Source organism: Nyctereutes procyonoides, unplaced genomic scaffold, assembly GCF_905146905.1.
Source record: "Nyctereutes procyonoides isolate TBG_1078 unplaced genomic scaffold, NYPRO_anot_genome, whole genome shotgun sequence".
NCBI lineage: Eukaryota > Metazoa > Chordata > Mammalia > Carnivora > Canidae > Nyctereutes > Nyctereutes procyonoides.
The window spans coordinates 34653479-34674972 of NW_026575051.1; the positions used below are offsets into that span (position 1 = coordinate 34653479).

General features: G+C 32.1%; 1 protein-coding gene across 15 annotated transcripts in view; it reads left to right on the forward strand.

The window, feature by feature from the left end:
- Positions 1-21494, forward strand: part of RIMS1 (regulating synaptic membrane exocytosis 1) — a 473974-nt gene that overhangs the window by 355459 nt on the left and 97021 nt on the right. For 6 of the 15 annotated variants that reach the window (XM_055330495.1, XM_055330502.1, XM_055330497.1 and 3 more), the window contains 2 exons: positions 745-816; positions 8121-8233. In XM_055330495.1, coding sequence (XP_055186470.1) covers positions 745-816; positions 8121-8233 — 185 coding nt within the window. Of the gene's footprint in view, positions 1-744; positions 817-6839; positions 7023-8120; positions 8234-12121; positions 12152-21494 lie in introns of all 15 variants that reach the window. The other 9 variants (XM_055330492.1, XM_055330500.1, XM_055330493.1 and 6 more) reach the window with 3 other exon arrangements.

Consider the following 21494-nt stretch of genomic DNA (forward strand, 5'->3'; position numbering starts at 1 on the left):
CAAATAGGCATATATAAGCTGCTACTTAGGGAGGTAGGCTCTCTATATAAACATTTCTTTGGGAAAGGACATTTCAAGTTCCAAATGTTCAGTGTACATACGTGCTTCTGGAACATAGAATATATTGAGAACTTTATTCTTTGGTTTGTGATATGTGGTTAGCTTTTTAAAGTGCTACATGGTTACAAAAGCATGTTTGTGATAACTTTGGAAATAATTTTAATACTTGATTTAAAATGATTATGTAAATCATATTTCACTCTAGTATTTTTCTTCTCTTCATATTTTGTGGAGGAAGAACAACAAACAAAAAATCTTTGTAGCACCCTGTTCAACTTGTAAATGTAGAGGGCACTTCACCCCTTTGTAGTCTTTCAGCACCTAAACCATTACTGTCATCACATCCATCATCACTACATTGCTCCACTGGACTTGTTTACTCATTAGGAAAGGCAAAGTTGCTCGGCAGGGGTTTCTACTAAATCATTACTGCAGACAAACCTGTCTAGACTAAGAGAGTCTCAACTTCTTGTATCTCCTGTTGGGCAACTTGTGTCTTCCACTCAACACCAGTTCTGATTTTTATTTATTATTGTTTTTTTTTATTTTAAAAAGCACCAACTGACAAAACCATTTAAGTAAGATAGTTGTCATTTCTCATGTCTATTGCTTTGATCATTGTGTGATATTACTGTAGCTTTATTCATCATATATTTTGTATTTCTTTAACATTTCATTCCACAGGCACTCCAGAAAGTCTGACAGATCTAGCATCCAAAAACAGACTAGGAAAGGCACTGCCTCTGATGCAGAAAGGTAGGCTTGGTGTTGTGCTGTGTGGCCATCTTCTATTTCAACTGATAAATTCAAGGGTGCCTTCACTTATTTTATATGATCAGTTCATAAGCACAGATTGTGATGTTTAAAGACATTCATGTAAATAGATCTCCTATATGGGAATAGCCTTAAAAAACAAGAGAAGGATAATTTGAAGGTGGCCCTTAAATTTTAGGGTTTAAGAAAAATCTCTTCTATTTCTCTTAATGATCATGCTGATGACTAAAGGGGACTAAAACTGTACTCATTACTATTTACATATTAGGACATTTTAATATTTTGTTTCAGAGATTATTTAAATATTATCAATGAATGTAATACTTGGAATATGCAAATATTTTGAGTGTTATTTATCTGAATGATGTCATCTTTTTAAAAAATCTCTTTTCTGCAAATTGATCCAAGATTTCTACTTGCCTATAAAAGATATTTGTTGAGTTAATGTAAAAATTAATGGAATTATTGACTTACTTTGCAAGTTATCCAACTTTACCAATTTTTTTTTACTATTTTTAGGTGTAAGATATTAACACATTATTTTACATAGCTGTAAAAAACACCTCATGTCTCATTAACATATTCTTGATTCATCCAAAAATTATTGAGAACATGTAGGGGGACGCAGATGTGAATGAAAGAATGCATTAAAGTGTTACAGCTATTACTATAAAGGTATGCACAAGGTATAGTGAAAACAAAAAGAGTAGGGTGCAGAAAGGAAATATCTCATAAAAGGTGTCACTTGAGGGATACCTGGATGGCTCAGCAGTTACAGCATCTGCCTTTAACTCAGGGCATGATCCTGGAGTCCCGGGACCAAGTCCCACATTGGGCTCCCTGTGTGGAGCCTGCCTCTCCCTCTGCTTATGTCTCTGCCTCTCTCTCTCTCTCTCCCTCCCATGAATAAATAAATAAAATCTTTTTTAAAAAAAGGTGTCACTTGAGTGAAATCTAGATATTTAAAAGTAGATGTGTAGAAAATATTCCATGAAAAAATATTCCATGAAAATGAAAAAAATATGAGTAAACACTGAGGCTTAAAATTTCCTCTTGATCTGGGGGGATCTATGCCCATTTTGAGAGGGAGAATCCTTTCAGGAGATGGGAGAGAGTTGAAAATAAAACTGCAGAAATCTCTAGATGTTATGTTACACATGACCTTGTGGACTATTTAACAGAATTTCAACTTCTGCTTTATTCATCCATGAGCCATTGGTGGGCTGGACACATAAGAGGCTAATCATTGGCTTTGAGTTCAAAAATTATAGATCACTATAACAACAGTTTGTAAGATGAATTAAAAGATCGAAAGGCAGATGCAAGATTCCAGCTAGGCTGTCACAATAGATTTGATTGAGATAAACTCTGGACAATGCAGTTATTCATTTAAAGGATATCTGCCAAGCAATGTGCTAGTAAGTTCAAGGAATAAAATAGTGAACAGCAAAAAAAGGAAACCTCCCAGGAAATACTACCTCTGAATTGAGATCAGAAAAATTAGTAGTTAAAAAAAAAAGAAAAAGAAAAATTAGTAGCTATTAGTTACATCAAGGGGTGTGGGTAAAGGGAAAATGAAATTTATTCCAAGCTAATAGTTATGGGGATATCGATTATTTAAGGATTCTAATTCCTTTAGATTTAGAGATTTAGGATTTAGAGGATTCAAAAAGTGTTGAGTAGATATTCAATTTTACAGAGATCTAGGCTTTGAGAAAGAAAATGAAAGATAGAGAGATAGATAGCCTGTGATGAAACAATACTGATTATGTTTCCATTTACATATTCTTTAATGCCAACTCAGTTAACTACAGTTTCTTTACTAGTATTATAAATGACTTGAGTTCCTTAGACAAGTTTTTAATCTTCAAGCACCATTTATTGCTCCCCTGCCTCACAGACATAATTTCAATTATTTTGATATATTAAGATTTTTCCTCAAAGTCTTATTCTTTTTACCCCATTCAGGCTTTAGTTCATTTAACAACAACTAATTGAGTGTAAATGAGAAAGTCTTTTTGATAATAGGATACTGTTTTATAAAATGTTGGATGATTCTAGAATCAACTCATGGTGCTTAACTACAAATGAGTGGGCATTTCCCTCTACAACACTGAAATTATCTGTAAATAAACACATATCCTCTTTCCCTCCAAAAAGAATAGCAAGAATTTCATTGATTCCCAGTCTCCCGTGTTTGCTGCTTAAGTTTCATATTCATATTACTCTTGCTTTATTTACTTTGCTAATAGATTTTAATATAGAAAACTCAAACCTTTTAAGGGTGTATATTTGTTCGATTATAATTAAAGCTCTCCACTGATTTTTAGAGGATAAATTATATGCTTGGTTTTTAAGTGGATTGTTGAATAACTAGTTACAAAAGAAGAATTGGCCTGATTTTCTAGGTTTGTGTTAACTCTCATTACCTTGAGTTAACACCTAACTTCAGGTGAATTGAAGTCACAGTATGAATCCTTTGGACATCAATGCTTAGTCTTTGGGAAGTTAACAACGTACCCAAAGGATTCATACCATACAGTCACAACTTGGCTTCTGGCAAATGTGCTATTTAATGGTCATCATTTTGAAGGTCCTTTGTTGGCCTTAACAAATTTGGTCTTATGGGGAATAGCGTTGTAAGAAAATATTTTGAAAGATACGACCAGTTACAGACAGAGGACAAGCAGAACTCATTTCTGACTTTTGTGCCTAGCATTTAAAGCAGTGCTTCAGATTTTCTTGGGAAGCTCCTTCGTAAAAGTCTGACTTTTCACTCTCATATGAATTCAGTGTATGATATCTAGCAGCATTTCTCCTTTCTATTCTAGCGACTTTTATTTTTGTGGAACCCATACTCTGCAACCTACCTAGGGGATGTTTTGTCAAGATTAGTATTTAGAATTAACCAATTTGAAAAGGAAAGCTTCCCAACATATATGCATTTTATGTTGTTCTGGTGCTATTGGAAAGAGAATGTGTAGGCCTGCAATGGCCGTTACAAGAGGAACCATATTGAACAGCTGACCTTAAATAGCACAGGTGTGTCCATCCTTTATTTAATAAGCCATAAAAAAAGATATATTTTTAAGCTACAGTAGAAGAAATTCACTGCAAGATCATTGCAACAATAGATATGTCTGACTAACCTCAGATTTTTGTGAGATATGTGTTTTTACTTAAGTTCAAGTCAAAACACTAGTCTTAGATGAAGAGAGTAGGGATAGATTGGACACTGGTAAATATTTAGATTTACATTTGGAGATGGTAAACTAGCTTCAGACATACTTAAGTTTGAATTAGAATTTTGCTCTATAAGCTTTATTTTTTGTTTAAAAATTATGGGATATTTATAGATCTGTATAATGGAGTAGGTATTCATTAAATGCCATTTCCCATACATTTTGTTCCTACAAGCTCTAAGACCATTCTGTTAAAACTTGTCAAACAGTTTGATATTTGGATATATATTTATATTTTGTTTTGTAAGACTAACAGTATATCCAAGGATTTGCCATTTTTCATCTTGTGATATGGAAACAAATTCTATCTCAATAGGCAACACAGGGAGCAAGTGTTGGTGGTCAGTAGATCTGTGTGGATCCTACCTTTACCGCACATTACCTGTCATTTTACAAGTCACTCTATGATCTTCAGTTTTTCTGTCTATAAAATAGGAATAATGATACTTCTCCAGAGTTGCTATGAGAATATCAAAAAGAAGAACATATATGTGTATACATGTGTCCATATACACACATACATTTAGTGCCTGGCTCCAGATGGATGCTCAGTAAAGAATAGTTGTTACTGTCATTTTACTTATCCCTCATGCACTCCCTATTCCATTCTCTGGTATGGTTGTTCCTAATCTCTTCCATTCTTGCATCCGTATGTTCTTAGCACATTACATTCCATTGAAAACATCAAGGCTGAACAGCCTGGATTCTCAACATTTCATCCCTGTACCTCAGAATTTCTTGATTGATTTGCCTTTCCTCTAGTCTAAATGAACTGTACTTGGTTCCATTATCTCTCATTTCCAGAACCTTGCCCTTCTCTCTTAAAGTTCTGCGTATTCACTCTCCTCAGTTCTCCTTCCTGGAATTCAGACTTAATGCCACACTCCTCTCTCTTCCTCAGGCAAAGTGGTTATTGATGCCACCCCTTTGGTCTGTGCTTTCATACTTATAGTTTGGCTGGCAGTAGGGACTGTTTTGTTATTAAGGGATTTTTTAGTTCGTGTCAAAGAAAAAACAGATCTGGTGCTAAATGAGGAACCTTAAACACACTATACAAGCTGTTCCCAGCTACTCCTGTAGCTTTGGAGATGGAAACACTCTTAATCTGGATTAATACTCACCTAGAAAGCCATTTATTTGTCTCTGCAGTTACTTTTTATATCTTTGCCAGTTTGGTGCCATACAAGGTCTACCTAAATTGTTCATATTTCAAGTAACATTTAAATAGTCCTTTTAGTGCCTATGAATTGCATTAAAGAATGAAGATAGATTTAAGTGAAATTGAAATGAAATTTCTCAATACTAGGGTGATAACTACTATTCACTTTTCAGACCACACTAAAAAAGTATTGTGAATAAGGATTGCTTGAAGTTTGTACTCATGATAATGGCTTTTAAATAGAATAGATAAAAACTCATTCTTTACTACTGAAAATGACTTGATCATGCCCTCCTTTCCATATAAATTAATTCTATAGAGTTGAAGTATCTGAAAAGTCAATTTAGAATGAATAGACAGTGTTAGTATGTATTGTCAGTTCTTTTCTCCTTTAATTTATAAATTGAGACAACAGTCCAGGTTTCAGGATTAGCATTAAAGTCTGATAAAGCATCAATCCATAGGTCAAGAAGATAAAAATGTACATTTATTACCATTCTAAGTTGTCCCTTTTTCCCATTTTATTGTTCTGAAATAGATACCTTGAATTAAAATCATAACAGCTATGAAAGTCATTTTATTTAAAAGAAAAATTGTCAATCTGAATACAAGGTGAATAAAATAGTCAATAATTAATAAACTTCCAATGATTAATATGTATTCTTTACTCTCACATTTCAAATCACTTGATAAGTGGATTTACAACCTTGTTTCAAAAGGGATGAAATGTTATTTCTTTGCTTCTGTCACTGTAAAAAAAAGATCAATTTTGAGTATTTTAAACATGCATTTTATTTAAATACATATTGGAAATGATTTTTTAAAAGACAAAATCATGTATCTGTTTCAAACAAGATACGCATCAGTTTTTCATTCTTCATTCATAAATTGGCTTCATAATGATTTTGAACCCTATATTAAGATAACTGTCAATATATGGACAGTATCTTTTCAGACTTTTTTTTAGTCTTAGAAGATATGTTATTATCCATACATTAGCCATTTGTATTTAGTCAGTTCAGTAATGAAACATACTCCATCTTATTGTATCATTATAATTTGTTGGTCTGCTTCTCTTAACCTTAGAAGACATCTTCCTTTTGCAGCCTACATGGAATAAACTTCCTATTGCAGATTATAATGATTAACATTGTAAAAATATACACAGAGTCCTACAGTGCACTATTTCTTCTCGAAGGCAAGTGCTTGAAGTATCCCTGTGTTTGCTATTCTAATCATATTTATTCATTCAATCAAGGTATCTTTTTTGAGTTCTTGCTTTCTGTACAGCTGTATTCTAGGCACTAGAGATGCAGCTCAGTAAAAAAGAGACAGAAGTCTCTGCCCTTGTGCAACTTTACAAGAGGTTTATTATATTGGAGGAATCTGGATTAGCCCTCTGAAAACCACGTGGCATGTACATTTGCAATAACTTGTCAGTTTCTTTTGAATTCCATTTCAGTGATCGCATGATGATGAGTTTCTTCTGGTTTTTAAAGTCACTGCCTTGTAAGAGTAACCAGGTTTTCCTTGGACAAATGTGTTGGTATCAAACTTAATGTGAACCTGCTGACTGAAGATCTTTTTTGGCCCTAATGTTTTAGGGTTCTCCCACCATGCCTTTCTAGAAGGGGATACGCAGCCCTAAGAGCGACTGATCAGCCAGTCCTTAGGGGAAAACATCCCGCTCGCTCAAGGTCGAGTGAGCACTCTAGTGTCAGAGCACTGTGTTCTACCCACCACCTTGCCCCTGGAGGGTCGGCGCCACCTTCTCCGCTTCTGACAAGGTCGCTATTCAGTGTCCAGCCCAGCATTCATGTTCTGCCTCTGGGTGTTGGTGTGGTGTTGTACTTTCCTGAGCACTTGATGCTTTCACTCATTATGACACCATAATTTTTACCCCTTTCTTTGTGGCACTTAAACCTATTCCACATTCTCTATAGTTGCATCTATCTTCACTGTGCTGATAGTAGTCTATAGTTCCTGCCAATTAGCTACCATTGAAAATTAAATTTGGCTGTGTTATGTCCTTCCATCTGTTTGTGGCATATTCATATATATATATATATACATATATTTTAATTATGTGAAACTCTTTATGAAAAATTACCTGGAAAATTAAATGTGTATTTGCTTTAAAAAGTATAAGAGAAATTTCTTTTATAAAAATCTTTTGTATGTTTTCGGTAAAATCTTAGAGTGTTTGAAAGTTTTTTAGTTAAAAAAAAAAAAAGTGAATGCCAGCAGATGGAGGTCAGATTACTCCTGTGCAGTAGTAATGTACCTGCACACTTCTCAAATTTATATTTGTAACTTCAATCCTTGGACCAGTATATTTTATAGCATGTACCCAAGGTTATTTTTTTTAAATATCCGTCAAGGTTTTCCTATTTAAAAATAAAGAACAAATGAATGGTAATTTATAAAAGTCTACAGCTAGAAGTATTCTTATCACTTATAAGTAATTCTATATATAAATATTGACTTAATAGTAGCAATTTAGGCAACAGCCTTTCTTGACTAATTTATCCACATGGTTAGGATTCAGAGGCTGTAAGCAGATATATTTGGTTCAGCACCACCAAAAATGGATAACTTAATGGAAAGCCACAACTTCATAGAAAGTTATTGCAAAGTGAGTCTGATTGTACTCAATTCAGGAATCATTATGCAGAACTATATGTGACAGACATGACCTTGTCTCTTTTAGCTCCTTTTTATAGTATTTCTTTTACACATATCATCAAAAGCATTTGATTTTGTTTCCAAAGGCTGAGTTAGGAGGTTTATGTCTATTTTAATAGTAACAGGAAGAAGGGAAAGGTACTTGTCAGGCCCTTCTTGGAGTTTCATAATTTCATTGCCCCTTTGTTTTGTGCCCACAGAATGCACAGACAAGCAAGTCCAACCCATCCTCCTCCTTCAGACACATCCTTCAGCAGTCGGAGGGGACGACAGCTCCCACAGGTGCCAGTGAGAAGCGGCAGTATAGAACAAGGTATCCAATAAAGAGAGATCATTGTCCAAAAACCTTGGATTTGAGAATCACCTCTTTTTATACTCTTTATATTAAATGAATAATAATTTATGTAGTTTACTGAATCTTAAAATTTTGTTTCTTAGAATTTTATTCCCAGAACCAAGTTATAGTGGTTTATGGCATATACTCTGTTTTTGCTGAGTGAGTGAATGAATGAATTTTAGACAGTCAATTGAGAGAATGAATTGAGCCCTAGAAGCACCTTTTTAGAAAGGGACAAAAAAAATACAGTTTTTAAAATCTCAGTAAAATATGATATTTTATGTGTTAGAAGAAGGCTTAAACTTATTTTAAAAATATTTTTTAAACATTTGAAGTCTTTACTGGTATTTTTAATTTTAATATACTTGCAATATGCTAGTTTTTTATACAAGTTTTATGACACAAGAAAAAGTTAGAACACATATTTTAGTGTTTTGGGTGTTTTTTTTTTAAACAGTTCATGTTACTTACAGATTCTCTTATTTTAAGCATATACACATTGTGTTTATTTGCCTAGAAAGAAAGAGAATGAGAGAAACAGAGAGAAGAGAGCTTTTGTTAATGGAAATTAAGTTCCCTAAACTTAATGCAGGCTAGATTATTTCAATACTGTGTTAAAATAGTCCCAGTTTTTTTTTTCATGTTCCCCAAGGTCTATCAGATTTCTCACTAGGTAAAAAGATTTATAAGTATATGTTATCACTTAAGTATTATCAGAGATCCACTAAGTAATGTACTGAAATAATTTTTAGTTTGGGGTTGTAGTATAATACAGTGAACTTCTATTTAAAATGTGTGTTCAAAATCTTCATCCCCGTAAAACAACTAAAAGGTTAACATTTTGTATATTTTTTTCAATAGTGTTGGTTGTTCTGATGTGAAATTTGTATTTCATTCTATATTGAGGGAGCTGTGTAGGTGTTTTACTATTTAACTGTAGGAATTTACTGAATGTATCATGTTAATATATCACAGAAATGATGTAAGAAGATAAATACATTGTTTCAAAGACATATGGCAGAGAGTACAAAAAGAATACTTGGTTATAGAAAAATTAATATAGATTTTAAGAAGTATCAACTTACTAAGAGGAAGGTTGCTATGGTAAACTCTGGATATGTATTATTTTTAAAAATTATATGTCTCATTGATATATCATGCTTCAATATTCAGGCCTGTTATAAGAGTATTCATTTAGTTAATAAGGAATTTATGCCATGTGAAACTCTGACTTTCTTTTCTAAAATAGCAATTAATTGGAATTCTCAGTCATGTGTTTAACAAACTTTTCTCTTTTGGGAACATTTTGAGAAGATAATTCATAATTAATGTTCTTAAGGCTCGAATTAGCAATAGCCTAGATGAAACTGCTTTAAAAAAACTTGGTGTTTATTTAAATTATCCATTCATGAACTCCTGTTGCACAACTAAAAGAACCACAAACTCTGGCATTTTGTAGAAATTCATTGTTACTGGCCATATTTTGCTAAAGATCGATATCCAAAACGTCATGTGTTCCTAAAATTCTTTGCATTTCCTCCAGTTGCTATAATACTCTGCAGGTTCAAAAGCATATAAGGGTACTGCATATAACTCTTATATAGTGAGATCATAGTTATATTACTTCTGTAGAAATAAGAATTGCTTCTATGAAATCAGTTGGATTGTATGCTGGATTTGTTGTTTTTTTAAAAAAAGCTTATGTTCTATTGTTAATATCAACATTACTGTTTATGATATTCATATTCACAGTTGTCTTTCAGAGAAATCATCAATTTGTAAGGATTGAATTGAGGTGGGAAGAAAGGAATGACTGAGCTTGAAATTGATGGAGTTATTTTGAAATTTAATATAAATATACTTAGTCAACACTTTTTTGTTATTTGAGGTTCCTGAAATTTATGGTCTCAAAACCTTTCAAAAATCTGAGAACAAACATGTGTTATTGTATCTAAGTGTTCTAACATAATTAAAACAGATCTGGTTTACTTTTGATTTTATGAAGTGCTCTGGGACTTTTGGTAAATGATAATAGTATCTGCCATCATCATATTGTGGATCTATTTCAAACTGAACAGACATGAAATCTTTGTGTCCTAAAATATGTTTTTAAAAGTAAACTTTTTATTTGATTGATAGATTAGCAGAATGTAGCACATTCTATTTATGATTGATTTCATTGTTCGTAGGGCTATAGGATTATTCTTTCTTCTTTTGACAGTATTTTTTAAACATTAGTTCAGTCTTCTTTGTAGTTAACGCTGAATGAAGTTCATTTGCAAATTAAGCCTCTACTCCACTTGACTTCCTTCTTTCCAGTCTTCTTTTTTGTTGCTGTTGTCTTTTTTATTTTTAACAAAGGGTAGTTTTATTTATTTATTTATTTATTTTTGAAAAAAGAACTGAATTGATGATAAGTAATGTTGGTAAGATCAGATATTTCAAATGGTTTAGATTCCTGGATAGTGATACAACTTTTTGATGAACTCATAAAATGTTATTCATACAGTTGCTGGATACAGTTATCTACTTGATTGTTTTTAGGATTCGTGCCAGGATGATTAGATTGTTTGACTGGATGCATTCTTTTTTTTTAAATTCAGTCTTAGTCCTCTGTATTTGTACCATAAAAGCAATATGTCCTATAAAGGCAACACATCCTTTGAAAGAGCATTTTTACTAAATTTTTGAAAAGTTTTTTAAAGTTTCTTCTAAAAATTAAAAATGCTAGCCTCTTTGCTACATGGAATCTGATTATGTTAAAGTATACTTAGAAGAAAAGAAGAGGAGTGATTACAACACAGATTTTGAGATAAAGTAGCCAAAAAAGTAGCCTTACAATTTAAATAACTGATGGCATGTGATAATTGAGCAAAGACTCCTAAGAAATTTCTCTGATTATATTACAAATTTGTATTCCAATGTAGTCCTTACAGGGAGTGAAGCTGAAAGCAACATAACTGTTTGCAAAGAAATGTATGGTTTTCTGAAACCAACCAAGTGACTTTTTGTGCTCAACTGAATATCTTTTAAAGAAATACTTAAAAATTATTTGTAAACTAACACTTGGTGTTCCAGTTTTATTTTATGTGTTCTATTATTAATATATCTGTTACTTAAAACTCTGACAATACCCCCTTCAGAATTATCTAGATAGACCACTATTTTTCAATAAATAGTGTACAAATAAGGAGGTAGATATAAAGCTTTATGAAATGTCTAAGAAATATAATCTCCAAAGAATAATTTCACTTTGGGATATTTTAATATAACTAATTTGGGAAGGAAGAAAGGATTACTTAAACTAGGATAATTTTTTCCTTGTGGGAAATGTTACTGAATATTTTCAATGAAAAGAAAATGCTTACTATCTAGTAAAAAATGGAATTCTGTTTTTCATGGCTTATATGAAATTTCAAATTATCTGAAATGCTATCATTTTTGAAATGATGAAAAATGTTCATTATGAATATTATGGATGCTTTTTAATATGCTTGCAATAAAAAGTCATAGTGGATTAAATTAGAATTTATAGGAAAAATTAGTACTGAAATATTTTTGCAGTTCCTAAAAGAAAGAAAAAATGCCACACAATATATTTTCAATGCCAAACATTATTAATTTCCCAATGTTTATGTTTTTATTTTAAATATTTAAATTATTGTATTCATTCTTTCTTTGATTAATTTTAGTACCATATTTGAGACTTCTTATGATTTGTCATTGCAATTTATCATGTCACATTATATGTTGTACATTTTTATTATTCATGCCATTGTGCTGATTCACATTTCCGTGTCTAACTATAAATTTGCTGATTTCTTTCTTTTGTTTCCATCATTATGTGCATTTAATTCATTGAAGAACAAGAAAAATATAACTCTTCCACAAAAGGTAAATATTAATGTAACTTTTTAACCATTTAATATTATTCCTTTTCTTTCATAATATGTGAATTATATAACTGTATTTATTGAAATAATGAGCAAAATTATTTAACATAAAGGTAGTTTCCTCCCTGCAAAGATTTTGTAGGGCATTTGGTGTTAAGTATTTTGTATTGTGCACATTGAAGAGGAAAAGATTAAAATTAAGAGTGCTTTTGTCTCAAAATTGATCTATGATGACAATTACTTTTGAAAAATAATATATTTTTATATGTTTTTGTTTGTTTGCATTCCCCTGCTCTCATATAAAAGGTTTGATTATGCCTCTGTTCAGCGTAGTATCTACTGCAGCGTAGTATCTACAGCTGCCTAAATATCACTTCTCTCGGCCTCAGTACTGTTACAATACCCATGAGTTCTGTCTTCCTGAGTGACGAGGAAAACCACTCAGCCTGCTATGTTGGCACATTAGTGATCTCCTGTCTTTTTATATTTTGGATCACATTTGATTTTTGGTCTTTGGACTTGAGTTTCAAGTACTCACATACCTTGTCCTGCTCATGTACTGCCCGTACCATTTTCTATTCACTGTTACTGTTGGCCTGATAATTAAATATTTGAACATTAGCTTTTAGCTTAATAGAATGTTGTTAATAATAGTTAAAAAATTAAATAATCCTATCTACATAATAAAAGTACATTTACTTAGTATTTGTGGATTAATGATTGAATTAATTTTTTGGGCATAGTAGTCCTAAAACTTAGAGAGTAGCATCATCTTTTTTTATGAATGATAAAGCTCAGATTCAGAGACATTAAGAGATTTAGCCATCTACACTGCTAATGAATGGTAGACTATACACCCAGGTCTCTTACTTTTTGACATCCTTCCTCTATACTCTAGTATATCCTATTTTAATAGACGTGAATCCCAAGTACATTATCCCTAACTCCTAGTGTATTAAGGTATGTGTTATACACCTCAGTATTACCAAGTGAAAATGGGAGATAATATTCGATTATTTACTTAATTTGAATTTTAAAGATACATTTATATTCTGGCAAAGTATCTGACATACTAGGCAATAAGTAGATATTAATATAAAATAAAATGTTATTCAGTAAGGTCAAAATGTCTTGGTCCTTAGATTTTGCAAAGATTGCTGGCCATCCTGCATTTTTAATTCAGGTATCAGAAACACAACTTTAGATTCAGTGGTTCAAAAATAGCCAATGCATTTGTACCTAGATGAATTTAGTTGGATTTGTATGACAAATTTAGTATGATAAAAACCTTAAAACTTTATATTAGAAATGGGTCACGACCTAATTAAGTTAGCCAAAAGAAAGAAAAATGTAATAATTATTCACTTAGAAAAATCTTCTATATATATTATTAGTAGCCAAAAGCTATAATTAGCTAATCAAAACAAAACAAAACTCATAAGTTGTACAACTTAAAATCTCTATGAGTTATGCACATTTAAAGCCTCACTACACAGCCTGACATTTCTGCAAGGTCATTGTGTTCTGGCTGAGAGGTATCGTCACCCTGCCAAGTCTTCTTTGCATGTAGAACATGGATATGCTTCATGGAATGGACCACATGACTGAAACAGCCAGAGGCACATCCCAAAATGCATGTAAGCAAGGCAGAGGTTGTTGCATCCCTCTCCTAGGATTTAAGGGAGTATTGCTTAGTCACAAAAAGTTTGAAAAGTCCATAAATGATAGAAGCAAGTTCAAGAAATCTCTTTAAAGTCTAAGTTTAGGTTCACATATCCCCACAAGAAAGAAACAGTTTTATTTTGTATAGAAACCCTGCTGCTATGAGCTGACTTTTCTGTGATGGATTGTATTGGAGAATTAAGTTATCTTGAATCTTCCCTGGATAGATGAAGACTGGGACAAACTGCCTACCTGAAAGTATAGACTAAGGGGCTCCTAGTGACAGTTTGTTTTTAATGAATGTAGACCAACTTGTAGGACAACTAACAGTCCCAGTTTGTGGAGGACTGAGAGGTTTCCCGAGATACAAGATTTTCAGTGCTTGAACTGCGGCAGTTCCAGACAAAATGGGATGGTTGGTCACCCTAACTGTAAAGGAACAGTATATAATTTTCCAGCATATGTTTGTAAAGCACATAAACAGAGATGTTAAATACTATTAACATTTTTAATGTTAGATAGAATTTATTCACCATTTATTCTATGTCAATAACTTGACTAAGAGTGCTATATATTTATCTCATGTTCTTACAACAACCTGAAAGATAACTATGTTTATGGTAACAACATGTGCAACTGTAAGGAAGGGATTAGTACCTGTTTCATAGAGTCAGAGGGCTAAGTGGGATGCCTAAGGGACAAAGCTGCTGCACAGCAGAACCAGATTTCGAGTCTGCCGCCCATTTTCTGTCTACAGTCCATGTTGCTATGACATCTACCACTTACAGCACCTTAGAGAGGCTCATGTAGGAGTCCCACCTCCCCCTGATGACCCAATTTCTTACTACTCAACTAAATCTTATACCCGGCTTGTCCCTCAAATTAATGTATTTGAATAAAGATAACACATTCTTGAAGTTGAAAAGTTAACTGAGGAACTATAAATGTTTATAAAACGTTATTTATCTTTTCCTTCCCTCTTTTATGTTGAAAGCTGAGAGACCATATCATTTTAGACTTCACAAACTGCTTTATAGGCATATTTTAATTATTCATTCTAAAAGTAAGCCAATTTTTCCCTCTCTGCTACATTTCTTGGACAGTTTTAAAGAGCCCATGAATGTAGTTTGGGGGCATCGAAATAATGATATAAGAAGATCAAAACAGAACCAGAAATTAAATGACTTCAAGGTGAGAAAAAATGTTACTATCATAATAAATTTCTAATTTATATACGTTTGGATACTATTTCTTAAGTGCACTAACTTTGGGGGTTTTGGAAGCAATTTTAAATCCTAGCAAAACATGTCACATTCTCTTTTATACAAATATGAATTTTCTTTATTATAAAAAATGTGTAACTTACACCTGTGGAGAATGAAAAGCAATTAGAGTTCAAATTATTAAATGGTTTGAACAGGAACAAAGAGTAAGTGGCACTTGTTGCTTTTTTATTTTCCTGCTTCACTAATAAAATATATAATAATTATTGCAAACAAGTTGTAGGGGCTCTGTAAGGATTGTCTACAGTCAAGTGTATTTTAAAGTATAAGGTTTTTATAAAAAATGGTCAAATCAATTACCTGTACTTTCCTTCCTTAAGTGTTGACAAGAACAGTTGAAATGCTAAGTTAAGCAAAATAGAATTTATGGAACTATTAAGCATTACTGCAGTTCATATAAAAAATGAAAAACATTTAATGATCTTCTGTTACCTAAATTATTGTATAGATGATACCTGCACATTTACTTTAACATTTACTTTAATGGTATACTATGGTTGTGAAACACATTATAGGAAAAAATCATGTAACTTAATCTTTGTTGAAAGTAAACTAATTTGTGTATTCAGAAGCAGCACTGTTTTAACTGTCACTAAGTAGAAAAGGATTTCAGTTCTATTAACATTTTTATTAGATGCATATTTAGTAGGGTGCATTTTAGGCCAGGTGATTCATTTCCTGTTATTATATCATGTTGTGATTTCAAAGGTTTAAGTTTCTTTATCTTCCAGGCTTTGCTTTTCTTGAACCCTTATGAATATTTATGAATAGTTCATAAATATTCAGAGCTCCATCAGTAAAAGTGTCTAATTTACCCATTTCTTTTTTTGCCACAAATCCTTAAATATAGTTGTCATTCTAGCCTTCTCTTTAAACTTTAGAGACATAGTGAGTGAAGCAGCTTACGTATAACAGTTCAGAACTCTTGGTTTTAATCCTGTTTTCCTATCTGTTGATTAATATATGGTTATTTAAAATAGTATATAGACTGTAAAAACTTCAAAGTAGTTAGCACTCATGTCAACTTGCAAGATCTGCCTTGTTGAGGGAGAACATTGTTACCACTTTCTTCCTAGGATTTTTTTTTCTTCCTAGGATTTTTTAAGAAAGTGTAGAGGAAAAGTAAAAGGCAGACAGATGTCTAGCCATGCATAAGTTCTGTGATTTTTTTCCTTTAACAGCATGTGTTTCCCTTCAATATTGTATTTTTAACAAATTTTAAAATTGATAAGCACTTTTTATATTAAAAAGGGAAGAGACTATCAAAAAATTGATGCTGAATTTAGCAGTTAAGCCATATCAAACCTTTCAAGTTAGATACTCCTCCCATCTGTATTGTAATGGCATAATAAAATAATGTGATTGGAATAAGTAATTGGAATAATGAAAACTATGAATAAACATTTTGGAGATCACTTGGAATGAAGAACATGATCCCTCAGGGAATGATTTTGGTATTCCCCCAGAGAAGCCTTACATACATGGGCTGCTTTTCATGAAAACTGTATTCTTGAAAGTGTCTCATAAGGAAAAAGGTTCCCCCCAGAATAGAAATACATTTTATAAAGCTGTTTACCCCTATGAAACACAAAAGGGCAAAGTAAAATGACAGATTATTTCATCAAGAGCCTTTCTAATCTGTCAAGTATCTGACTAGTATTTGCAGTGTTACTCTGGTGCTTGGCAATTTTAACACTGAAAGGGATGCCTGGATTGGTAATCCTAGCTTTGTTTTAGACAGTTCAGTGAAAATCAGCATGCTTAAACAAGAAATGGTCTTGTGGCTTTGGCTATGGTGAGATTTGAATGATTATATGTACAAATAACCTATTCCGCCTGTGCCAATATTGCACTTCAATGATCCATACCAAACATAAGTTATTTTCTTTAAAAGCCTTTAAAGGCAATATGTTTTCACTTAACATGTTATTTACTTGTTATATTTAATACTTCTCATGCTGGATAGATGTTATCTGTTATTTTTATTGTTTGTACTATGATTGCACAATTCTTAATATCTAAGAGAATCATACAAGAGCACAAGGAAAACAATTTGATACATTTCTACCCTTGCAAATTGTAATGCATTTTATTTTGGGAAAATGACCCACAATTTGGGCATTTCTGTGTAGTGAAAGTACTATAAACATTTAATTTTCATGTAGCTATACTGTATATGTGTGTGGAAGGTAGAGGGTGTATTTATATCATAGTTGTTTACTACACTTGTATGACTCCAAAAAATAGGATGAATATGCAAGGAATGCCTTTTTTAATTGGAAAAATAAACCACAATAATAAATAATAATGTAAAATGCACTGTTGATTTTTTTCCCTGTTAACATCTATAGTTTTAGCAAAAAGTTAGCAAATTTTATAATACTGGGAATTAGGTAATAGAGCAAGAGAGAGAGTCATTTGTAGTGTTATGTTTTTTAAACATGTGGAGAAAATTCTAACACCCTATTGAAATAAACAAAATCATAAGCTATAACAGCTGGAAGTTAAACTGAGCGATCTTACTACTTTACAAATAGAAACTCCATAATGAAGAGATGTGTCAGGAATTGATCAAGGCTACACTGATGAATTGATGAATGGTAATGCACCCAAGATTGTAAGCCATGCCTAGTCATTCCTGTGGGGTCTTACTGTTTTGCCACATTGCTTCCAGATGTATGGAGAATGTTTATACATCTTAACAATTTGTGTCACTTAAAAGCCTAAAAAACTGTTAATAGAGACTCTTCATTTTTGAATTTTCAAATATTAACCCATCTTTCTGTTCAAGTTGTATATAGTTTATAATAGTTAAAAATTCAGTTAGCTAAGTTTTTAAATCTTTTATTACTTATAGTCTCCATGTTTCATGTTATATTGTTTCTTATATTTGAGTTACCACTATCAATGATTTTTTTAAGTGCTTCAGAGAAGGAATTTTTTTTTCAATACTCTCAATAACTGAGACATCGTAAATGTTTCATTTATGTATCTCATTCTACCTGACAAATTCCAGATATGTGGTCATTTACCATTGCTCTTCTGGACAGACATTGGAGAAAAGATGGGACTTCGTTATCTCTGAACTCTCATTGTACTACTACTGAGAAGTAGGGAAGCAGAGGCATTGGTTTTTTTATTGACAAAATCTGATAGCACTTTGTAGTTGACTTGACAAACATTAACCTCCAGTCATGATTGACAGATGTACTAGCTAACTCTGTTATAAAGTAAAATAATCATAATGTTTTTAATTTAATATATTTAGTAGTATGGAAATTTTTATTATTCCTATTCTCTTTTACACTTATGTTTCACCTAGAATACTACAAAGTATTAGAAGGTTTAACAATATAGTATCTGGATTTTCTTTTTGCCTATAAACACAAACATTTGAAACTCCAAATTCATGTTAATTTGTAGATGCATAGGAAGAAATGAAGATTTTGGATTTGAAGATCAGAGCAAATTTATCATTATGTAATTGTAAATTCATTTATATTTTAAATATATTTAAGGAAGTGTAATGCTTGAATTATAATTATCTTAAATTATACAAAACTTTAATATTTAAAATCTTTTTAAGCAAATCACAAATATCTGTAAGTCAGAGGAGTTTCCCTGAAAAAATTACATTATCTTTGGAAGAGATGATATTATAGACATTTTTCAGTGAGGGACAGTTAGGGAAGATTTAACCTTTTAATTTTATTATTTTGTTTAAGTCACAGGCCTCTTTAATAATCCTATGAAAGGGATAGATCTAGAAGAAATGCATGTAGGCACAAACACAGTATTTGAAAATGATTTTACCCTCTTTGGAATTTCATCAAAGATCATCCATACCATTAGAGTAAGAATTCATAGCAAAGTATGGGACATGAGAAGAGAAACAATTATTTTAGTCTGTCTTTTTAATAATATTTAATACTTTCCATTAGCAAATTGTAATAAATTATAGACTTTTAAAATTGTCCTTACTGGGATGCTTGGGTGGCTCAATGGTTGAGCGTCTGCCTTTGGCTCAGGGCGTGATCCCAGAGTCCCGGAATCGAGTCCCACGTCGGGCTTCCTGCATGAAGCTTGCTTCTCCCTCTGCCTGTGTCTCTGCCTCTTTCTCTCTGTGTCTTTCATGAATAAATAAATAAAATCTTTAAAAAATAAGTAAATAAAATAAAACCGTCCTTACTTTTCTCACCTTTCGTGTTCCAATCAGAGTCCTTGTTGAGTTTAGAAGAAATGAGTTCCTAAGTATGGTTTTAAATTAACCCATAAAGGTTCTAGTTTTATTATTTCTTAATTATAATATTGAGTTGATATTTGACATATGTACATTCATTTAAAAAATGTCAGAGTTTAAAATAATGGTGTAAATGAAGTGGATCTAAAGAAAATGGATTAAATTCAATAAATATTTTTTTAGCTAAATTACTATCTGCTTTTGAAGAAGCACAGTTTATTTAACATCAGACACAGCTTTCAGCTTGTAGAAAGCACGGTGAAAAATTCCAACTTAAATACCTTTTGTATAAAATTACAGTGTTGGGCACCTGGGTGGCTCAGTTGGCTAAGTGTCTGCCTTTGGCTCAGATCATGATCCCAGAGTCCTGGGGTCTAGCCCAGCATCATGCTCCCTGCTCAGTGGGGAGCCTCCTCCCTTCTGCCACTACCCCTGTTAGTGTTTTCTCTCTCTCTCTGTCAAATAAATAAATAAAAATCTTTTTTAAAAATTACAGTGTTAATTGTACCTTAGAGGGAGAGAAGAATTGTTTATTCATATCATGTTATCACAATTATAGCTAAAATTTAATCTATAGCAAACATCCTTCTCTTTTGACTGTTTTACCTAAGCTATATGTTCATTAAAAGACTAAATGCAATTTAAATTTGTTGTAGAAAATGAGAGCATTTTTTCTTAACTTCTAGTATATGACAGTTTTGAAATTAAAAAAATTAAAACCCAGAAGCTCCCCAATTTTTAAATTCCTTTATAACAGAATGACAACTGACATTTTAATGATTTTGTTAGTTTACAAATGCTGCCAACATTCAGAATGCTCCTAAAATGTGAATTTAATGCTAGGTTTTATGGGAGAATTGGAAAATATTTCATATTTTAGCTTTGCTATTGGCATTAAAAGTGCCAATGCAAAAATTTTAAGTGACCATTCTTTTCAAAACAAGATACTTGAGCTTTCTAGGCCATGGTTAATTTTGCTTATACCGGGATACTTGACAGATAACCATATTCCAAGGATTCAAATCATTTTTAATCATTTCTAAGTATCACTCTATATAAATCTACATTAATAATCATGTCCTCTGGTTCAAATTGTGATATTTCATTTTAATTCATATATTGTTTTACTATTTAGATAGACACACCAATAATTCAGAAATAATGTCATCTCAAGTAAGCAAACTCTGTAAAAAAGTTAAACTCTCCAAATTCACACGGAAGCTTCTTCATTGATGTTTGGAGAAAAAATATTTACTGAAACATAATAACTTGTTTGAATAATTATTTCAGAATACACACTAATGTATATACCATATGGAAGTATTGAGAATAACTAAAAAATGTGAATTTTATGTAATTATCTGATCTTTTGATATGAGTTAGTAAATGATAAGCTATTGGCATTTTGCTTCTGTTCTTGGGATCTGAGAGCAAGCAATGAGGATAGATGGCAACTACATTTTTTTCTGGGTAGTCAAGGGAGTCTACTGACAATTTTGAATCAAAATTTGGGGATTTTCTTTCTTTGACAGATTAAAAAATGTTAAATTTCATTCCCTTAAGAATAAAGATAGTGTATTAGTCATTTTTGGAAGGTCAAATGAAGTCATTTAAAACCATTTTAGTGGGCACCTGAGTGGCTCAGTGGTTGAGCGTCTGCCTTTGGCTCAGGTCGTGATCCCGGGGTGCTGGGATCAAGTCCCACATCAGGCTCCCTGCATGGAGCCTGCCTCTCTCTCTGTGTGTCTCATGAATAAATAAATAAAATCTTTTTAAAAATCTACAAAAAAAAACATTTTAGGATTCGTTTTAGTTAGGCTACTACTGTCCCCGTATGATTTAGTTTTGAGTTTTGCAACATAAAGATTTAAATACAGCCATATCACAAACTAAGTAATCCTATTTAGAGAACTGAGGTGTTGTCCTGGCAAGGTAAAATCACCAGAAATGTTTCAGATTGCTTCAGGCCAGTAGCTCTTGGGAAATTATCTTTCCAGTGTAAGTAACTATCTTCCCTAAGAATTTCATGATAATAAAAGTGAAGGTTACAAAGCTATGGGCCAATCAATGTGAAGAATATCTTAAAAATAATATTATTTGGTGAGAATATTAAGCTAATGTCATTTAAGTTTGGTTTTATTACAAATACAGATGACTTT